Raw genomic sequence first — 8,918 nt, forward strand, 5'->3', positions numbered from 1 at the left:
ATTCAGTGAACCAAGTCCCATTTTATGCCATTTTACTATGGATTTAGACTCTCCTTGACCTTATAGGAGAAATGAAACTACAGATAGGGATTCACTCCAAGGACCCTGCCTCTGCTTCATAAGAGGCCCCAGGGTTAATGAGTGGCAAGCTCAGCACCCCAAGGCTGCATGGGGATGTGAAAATGCTGTTGGGGGTTCCACAATGCAGGGGATTTCTCCCCACTGTCACACCACTCTACTCTGTACATAAGCAGGTCTCAATAGAGATTTGCTCTGTTAAATAGTAAAAGAACTTAGAGCTAGATGAGCCCTTAGACACGCTTTAGTCCAACCTCATTTTACAAAACAGAAACTAAATCCAAGATGACAGAATGAAAAATCAGGTAATTAAAAATTAGATAAAATGAGCTGGGAGTAGAAAGAAACTGGATTTCCTCACTTCCTCCTTGGTGTTCTTTTCCCTATCTCCTTCCTCCAGACCCTATTACTGAGCAAAGAGAAACTGTCTAATGCAAGCTGCGCCACTTAGAGCTCTGCAGTTCAGTAATTGCATTTTAGGTTACATATTGACTGTTGGTACTGTCAGTTCTCTGAAAATAGCAAGGTCCCACTAAAAACCAGCTTAGAGGAGCACAGTCTGAGATAACAGGCATTTGAAATGTCAAATGATCTTCTCTCTCTTACTCTGATCTGTGGCTTACACGTTCCTTGTAGAGTTTTCTTCCATAAAAGACAAATGAGAATGGTATATTGGCTGAACAGGAAGTTTTATATTTTCTTTATTTAAGAGAGTGAATCGTGGTGCTTTTATAACGTCAAAACTATATATCAGGCCCATCATTGAATAAAGAGCAACAGCATCTACCTCTTTCCAACTTATTAACAATGACTCAGTCCTGTGCAGAGATAAAAATACGGACCTCTACATTCTTATTGTGCATTTAATCTTCAATCTAAGGCATGATTTGTTTGATTTTTGCTGCTTTCACGCATCTGAGTCCCTCAAAGGCACAGGGTATGAGAAGAACATTTAATCAGAGTTCAGTAGTTAGAGACGTGACCACCAGATGGCGGTGCACCTCTGCTGATGTAGAATACATGGAGGGTTCATTTTTGTGGATTCTGAATGAATAGGCTTAGGGAAGAAGCAGAGCCTTTTTCTTATTGGCTGGGTAGACAATGTGAGAAACCACTATGATGGTTAGTAAAAAAAGGTCTCTCTTGGTAATAGAAGCAGCTCTCCTGGTTGGAGGTTGCAGGTCCACAATTGATCCTCAATGGGAAGAACGATGAAGACACCCACTGGGGCTTTAATCATGTTCTTGTGGCTGCAGCTGGACTGTGAGTTGAGGGTTTAAGGGAAACAGTGTATTAGTGGATGTTCTTTAGAAGCCAAGACTGGCTTTATTCAGGTTTCTTCTAGTTATTATAGAGAAGGAAAAGTAAATTCTGCAGCTTAGTAATCTGGCAACCCTTCTCCTTTCTCTGACTTCTTTCTGCATAGGTGTCAGCCTTGGAGAGAAGGTGGAGCAGAGTCCTTCTACCCTGACTGTCCAGGAGGGAAACAGCTCTGTTATCACCTGTACTTATACAGACACTGCTTTAGACTACTTCCTTTGGTGTAAGAAAGAACCTGGAAAAGGTCCCCAGCTCCTTATAGACATTCGTTCAAATACGAGCAAAAAAGAACCCCAAAGATGGAGTGTTTTATTGAATGACAAGGCCAAACGTCTCTCCCTGCACATCTCAGACACCCAGGCTGGAGACTCAGCTGTCTACTTCTGTGCAACAAGTACACAGTGCTTCCCAGGTACCTGCTACCTGTACTCAGAGCTGCGACTGGGGCAGCCTCCTTCCTTTGGCACAGACTTTCATGTATAGCATTTGTCATATTGTTTGTCTGCAAGTGGAAACTAATGTATTAGACATGAAATGCATAGAATAAGAAGATTAGGTTCAAGATGACCCACGAAGTGTTATACCTTTTTGTGGATAACTGTTGCTTACTGAATTCTTGAAGGGAGTTAGTAATATTTTATTTCAAAATTGTAAGATTGATGTTACATTGCTATTCAGACTGTTCTTCTATAAATAACCCCCTGGTATCAATATCACAATCCTTATTGTGAATAGATTTTTAAATACTGTGTTTTGAAAACAGCATTTATTATTTTTCTGATTACACAACGTTACATGCCAGTTATAGGAAATGTGTGATATTCAATAATATGATATTGACAATTCTGTAATCACATAATATTGCTAATATTCAGTTTACTCTTTTTTATAAATTCTTATTATAAATAGGCTCATGATGTTTTCACTTACTATTATATCTTGAATTGAGCATTCCCCATTCATCAAGTCTTCTCCTCAAACATCTGCTTTTTTAATTGCCCTGTAAGAGATAGTAATAAATTACAGCTTTATAGTAATTTTATTCCTGTAAATTTGTGGTAAAATTTGTCAGCCTGTTTTATGTGCTTTTTATGTACCACTTTCTTATTGAGAAAATGTGACATAGGTCTTCCTTTAGTGTCCATTGATGGCATTTTTTTGTGTGTCTTTGAGTTAAATTAGGATAGGAAGTGATTTGAGAATGTGAGCTTCATATAAAATTCACAAATCTATTCTCTTTACGAAATTCTGTAAGTATCTGTTTACATTTACTCTTGCATAGAATTTAGAAGACAGAGTTCTGTGTCTTATTTGCTGCTTTATCTGTAGTACCTAGCACAAACTTTTTCACATAGTTGATTATCAGTAGATGTTTGTGAAAGAAATAAGAAAAGGTGAATTCTGCTATTTATTCATATTTTGATTTAAACTTTGTAATTGAATTAAATTATAAATTGATTTGTGGAGAACAAAACTCCTTAACATGTATATTTGATAATTTGATTAAGAACATACTATTTATTGCCATTTATAAATGTCTTTAATTCTCGATAAAGCACTGCTTAAAATAATTAAATTTATTCCTAGACTTGTAATGTTTTGTTACCATTATGATTGAAATCTTTCTTTCTGGGGTATATGGGACATTTTTTTATATGTATTTATCAGCCCCTTACTATTATTACTGGCTTGCTTAAAGGCATTTGGACTAATGGCTAATCTAGAGACAGCTTGCTACAAATCTCCTGCCTCATCTTCATGCTTTGACTGTATTAAACACTACTAAGCATAACCTTCTCTTTTAAAATGTTATTTCCTTAGTGTTGTACTTAAGTCAATGGAATGAAAGAAGTTGCATAAATAATTAATTCCCTAGTTCTGCGACACCTGGTCAAGGGTAGGCTATTCTCAAGATCCCTCATATTCTTCCTAAGGATGGATATAATTAATGACTGGTATGGTAAGAATGACGCCTCTTGTCTGAGTGATGGTTGTTAGTAATTTGCAAACTCTTTTTTTTCTTATAGGGAAAGTCATCATATTAAATCAGGTTTAATACATCTAAACAAGAAAGACTAGTATTGCAGCCCAACACCTCAACCGGCTTTGATTATTTCCCTCATTGTAATCACTGGCTCCTGTCCAGGAGAAGCAAGGTGACTCTTAGTTGGTCCATTTCCTCCAAGACTGATAATGGAGTGAGTGGGAAACGTGGCTTATATTTTATTGATTTATTCTTCTTAAATCAAGTCAGAAGAGAGAGAGGATGCAATTACTATGGGCTTTCCTGCTTTGCGGTAGTTAGGTGAGAATTTATTCAACAGAAGTGAAAAAAAAAGCTCTATGCAGTGTGCAGAGTCAGTCACAGCTCAGATTCAGACACATTCGAGCTTTAAACCTCCACCATGGTTAGTGTATTTGTTTCTTACTGTCTCTGAAGACCTTACTGCAAACTTCACCGCCTTCTCTTGATCCTGGGAAGCCAGTCTGGGTGCTGACAGCCTCCCTTTTTCTTCCTTTCCCTAGGGCGGTGTTGAGTGCTTACATTTGTCTTGTTTCTCCCGAGCCTGCAGAATGGGGCCGCCTTCTGCACTTGCTCACTATCTATCTGCAAAGCCTTGCTCTGGCTGCCCTCCTTTGTGCACTGGGAGCAGCCACAAGGTGGGGTGGTGTTTGGGTGAGATGTTGAGCATTGGCGGTACCCTTGGGCCACTTTTGGTGATTGGCAAGCAAGGCGTCCCAGGGGCTGGTGTGCAGGTCCTGATGGAGGCTGTGCCCTGGCTGCAGGGCCCTTGTCCCTTTAATGTCTTCCTGGAGCCCTGGCTGCTGCTCTCTCAGGTGCTCCCCACTCCCCAGCTGAGCAGCACACCTCAGTGTTCTGGGTGAGGTGAGAAAGGGGTGGGTCTCTTTGGCAGCCTCCCTCAAAGCGGGGGAGCAGCTGCTCACTCACAGGCTCTCACTTTCCTCTGTGGAGAAATCACAGGCCAAGAATGTTTCTCTTGGTGCCCAGCTGTGGGCTTTGCGGGGAGAGGTGATGAGGGAAAGTGAAAATTTTCCCCTAATCCTCTTCAGTGTGTCCAACCTCAGACGGTGTGCTGCAACTTCTCTGCTGGACTCCTGGACTTCTCAAGGCACCCTTTACTTTATGATTGTGAAAATAAGTGGGTTTTTTTCGGGGAAATGTGGTAGAAAATTTTATTTTGCCATTTTGAACTCAGTGTTTTAAATTTTTGTTCCTAAGTAATTATATAGAAAAATTGACTATTTTTGGTGTACGTTTCTGTTTATTTGAATTTTAATACATTGTATAGATCACGTAGCCATCACATGATTATGATACAGAACAGTTTCATTGCTCCCCAAAACTCCCCTGTGCTATCCTATTGTAATTACAAACTCCCCTATTCCTAACTCTTTGCAAGTACTGGTCTGTTCTTTCATATTTTTATCTTATTAAGAATGTCATTTGGGGGCTTCCCTGGTGGCACAGTGGTTAAGAATCCGCCTGCCAATGCAGGGGACATGGGCTCGAGCCCTGGTCTGGGAAGATCCCACATGCCGTGGAGCAACTAAGCCCGTGCACCACAACTACAGAGCCTGCCCTCTAGAGCCCGCGAGCCACAACTACTGAGCCCGCGTGCTGCAACTACTGAAGCCCGTGAGCCTAGAGCCCGTGCTCCACAACAAGTGAACCCACTGCAATGAGAAGCCAGTATGCTGCAACTAGAGAAAACCCACGCGCAGCAACGAGGACCCAACACAGCTTAAAAAAAAAAAAAAAAAAAGAATGTCATATGAATAGAACCATACAATACCATAAAATACATAACCTTTTGTGATGTCTGAATCTCGGGGAGAGGAAGCGCATGCCACTGGGCACAGGTGTGATCTCCATCTCTGCCAATATACTCAGTGTTTTCTACCCCTGATGTTTTGAACTTTTGTTTTTATGGGAAGAGCTCATCATTTCAAGTGTTTGAATTCCTGTGGATATTTGATTTACAATTCTATGAAAAACACTATGGCAATTGATAATGGAGAGGTAGTGCTGAAGGTTAGACCATATCCTATAATCATGTTGAGTCATGTTCTGTATACAAGTTAGTTGCACAAACTCCATCCTAAATTTTTATCAATAGATATTTTTAGCACACTTTAAGGCTAATTTTATTGATGAAGATGTACTCTAGCAGTACGGATTGGGGTATAGCTGTTATTTGGCTTTTCTAGGATGGCACTGAATGAAATATCCAATAATTCTTTAACTTTGTTGCAATAGCAATATCTTTGTAGGGCTGAACATTTGCATTAGGATGGGTAATTTTTCAAATAAAGCCATACCTTAGCAAGTTATATTATTGGTAAGAGGACAAAGTCAGGAAAATTAGAAATATATAACATTCTACCATTAAAGTGGGAAGATGTCTCTAAAAGATGAAAAACAAAAGAATGCAAAGGAGAGTGTGACAATCTCCAAACATCTAGGAGAATTCTCTTCTAATGGTCCTGGATGGAGATGTATACTTTAGGCAATTATATGTTTGTTTTAAGGATAGTGGGTCAGCCTCATCTTCTATAGAATGTCTACTTCTGACCATTCCCTGGAGAACCTTAGTTTAATATCTCTAATGTGAATAACTTTTCAATTCTTGTCAATTAAGGAAGCATGATGTTATACTAGTTGGTGCACATGTAACACAGGATGTATTTCTTGTACTTTATCTGCTGAATTGCTAACAAATAGTACCTAATAAGGTCGTTTCCACAAGCTCAATGGCAGTCTTTCTCTGGGTATCTTGCACAGCATCCAGTCACCCAGGTTAACCTCATGTAAAAGCTGATTAAATGAAAGGCTATAAAATCAACCTCTGCTTGTGATGAAAGGACTGATTATATTGGGTTTATCTATTTTAGTTAAGTTTGTGAAAGATTGGAATACGTGTCGTTTGGGACCTTGTGAGTTACCTGGGCCTATCAGTGACCAGTTCATAGTGAGACAACATATGACTTTGTGAGGGGAAGAAAGCAGGGCCATGGGGGCCAAGGCTAATTAATAATGCATTAGGCCATAGTAGTTCAAGGATGTCTGATACAGTAATTCATTTCAGTTCTAATATTCCATTTGTTCTTTCCACTTCTTCAGAAGATAGAGGGATGATAAGAACAGTAAAATTTCTGAGTGAGGGCCAAAACTTTCTATAGCTCCCCTATATAGATATACATTGAAATGGCACAGGTAGTAAACACAATATCAAGTTGATTTTCAACTATCGTGAGTGCTGTGGATTCTCTGACAAAAGATTGCTTCAACCCATGTAGAAATAAAAATACTACTACTAGTACATACTCATAACCCATGGGGAAAAAGCAATTGTTTAACTCCGTTTCGAAATACCCCAAATGTTTCCTTGGGACAGTATTCCAGTTCATATCCCACCTTTACAGATTTTTATGGGAGTTTGTTTGTTCCAAGAAAGGCATGAACTGACCCCATTCTTTGCCATCCTAGAAGTTTCCCCACCAGTGTTTGTTTAATGTTGCAGCCAATATGTCCCTACTGTGATGTCTTTTCTCTGGAGGAATTTAGGAAGAGTTCATCGGAGATCATTAGGCTCCACCAGACAGCTGTCCTGGCTTTGATATATCTTGTCCTCATGAATCAAACAAATCAATCATTCCTAATGATTCTTTACAAAATTGGGGCCAAATTTTGTGCATCTAAGATGGAATTATTGAACTTCTCCATGGATTTCTCTTTATGTTCTAGAAGAGGTGCTTGCATAAGGATTAAGTCAGAAAGGGATGTTTAGCATAATAACCTGCTCAATCATTTTTTCCTAGCTTCTACAGAGTCTTTTACACTGTGAGAGTTGGTTTTTATGACAAAAATTTCCATTTTTAATAGGCATACATGAGATACACAAGAAGGTTAAGAAAAGGTTAAGATGCTTAAAAAACCTCATTGTCTTCCTAGTATTTGGAAGCTGTGAACTGTGTTAAAAATCTATAACTAACACTGTATGTATACTTTTTGTAATTTAATATATCCAAGAGAGATCCACAAATTCAGCTACTTGAGTTAATTTTGCTTCTGCTAATGATTGGTTTTAAAGGGAGTTTAGAGTACCTATTGCACAACTAGTTTGGTATTTTTTCTTTTCAATATTTAAAGTAAGATTATTTTTAAAACATGTCAATTCAGAATTTGGTATGAGAGTGTCCAAAAGATCTGTTCTGGACATGAAGGCATTTTGAATAACAGAAGTACAATCATGAGATCCTTTAATTGAGAAGTGTAACAAAGTTGAATAATATGTGGAGAAATTAATATTTTATGATTAGTCAACTAATTGGTAGACAAAGTTTGGGTGTTTTAGATTGGAGAACAATTTGTACTGTATGTAGTACCATCAGATTTAAATGGAGATTCCGGAGGAAGACTTGAAGATGCTTCAACCAATTTAGCCAAGGCTGTAATTACTTTGAGACAAGGAGTATAAGTTTTGTTGAACTTTAAGGGGTAGGCCATGATAGGCAATGGGTCTTTGTTGTTTGCCATGTTGTTTGGTAATATCCTTAGGCATGGCTTTCCTTTTACATTCATACACAAAGAAAGGTTTATTACAATCAGTGGTGAACTTACGATCAGCTGTCTTATGGAGGTGTATGATGTCACCTGCAATATATTCCCTTTAGAGCTGGGCACACAGAATATAGGGGCTTCTTGTGGCTCTTTTAGGGTCCCAATTGAGTTAATGGGAAAAATATAAATTCAAAGGTTTGATAACCTAATGGCCAAACTCTGGCATCTATTTTGGCCTTTCTGAACAGAGCTGGGCTGTCAAAACTAATAGAGAAGAGAAGGGGACCTCTGTGACAGGACTCCATGCCTGCAAGCTTCATTCTAGTCTTCTGCAAAGGGAGATTATCTTTTCTCCTGCTATTGGGTCCCAAGATAGGTAACTGAACAGATGTTGTGGTGAAGAATTATATTGATTGCTATATCAATATATAGGTTGAAAAAACTGCAGTAATTAGTCTAAAGAGATTTGCCTTCTTATCATAAAGTGATTTATTTCTACCTTAGATGAAAGAACAGCATACATAGGTGTAAGGATACATCATCTTTACATCTTAGGTTGTTTCCATAATCCATTATATGTAGTATTTTAAAATAAGTTCCATCACAGACGCAACGACTAAACACAGCAGTTGGTCGAATCATCAATCTCCCTTTCAATAACAAATTTACCTCGTGTTTATTTTCAGATGTAATTGCTATCATTTAAAGAGCTGGTTAATGCAAAAGGAAGTCTGGGTTGAGTGAGACTCTCACCTAGTCAATAGAGAAGCTGACATGACCCACATCAACTTGCTCCTCCAGGAAACCCCTGTTTCCTGTTGTGGGGCAGCAGCAGCACATAGCCCAGCAATTCTTTCCTCACCCTGTCAGGCTCACCTCACCTTGCAGAGCCTTGAAATTGAAGAAGACACCTTCCATCTAGTGGAAGACCTCAAAC

At 38.9% G+C, this 8,918-nt stretch overlaps 1 gene segment (V, D, J or C); it reads left to right on the forward strand.

The window, feature by feature from the left end:
- Positions 1-1,289: 1,289 nt before the first annotated feature.
- LOC133084674 (T cell receptor alpha variable 13-1-like) lies at positions 1,290-1,881 on the forward strand. The segment is given in 2 exon segments: positions 1,290-1,341; positions 1,505-1,881. Coding segments are annotated over 2 exon segments (429 nt in total).
- Positions 1,882-8,918: the final 7,037 nt, after the last annotated feature.

The sequence above is a fragment of the Eubalaena glacialis genome, chromosome 2 (genome assembly GCF_028564815.1).
Source record: "Eubalaena glacialis isolate mEubGla1 chromosome 2, mEubGla1.1.hap2.+ XY, whole genome shotgun sequence".
NCBI lineage: Eukaryota > Metazoa > Chordata > Mammalia > Artiodactyla > Balaenidae > Eubalaena > Eubalaena glacialis.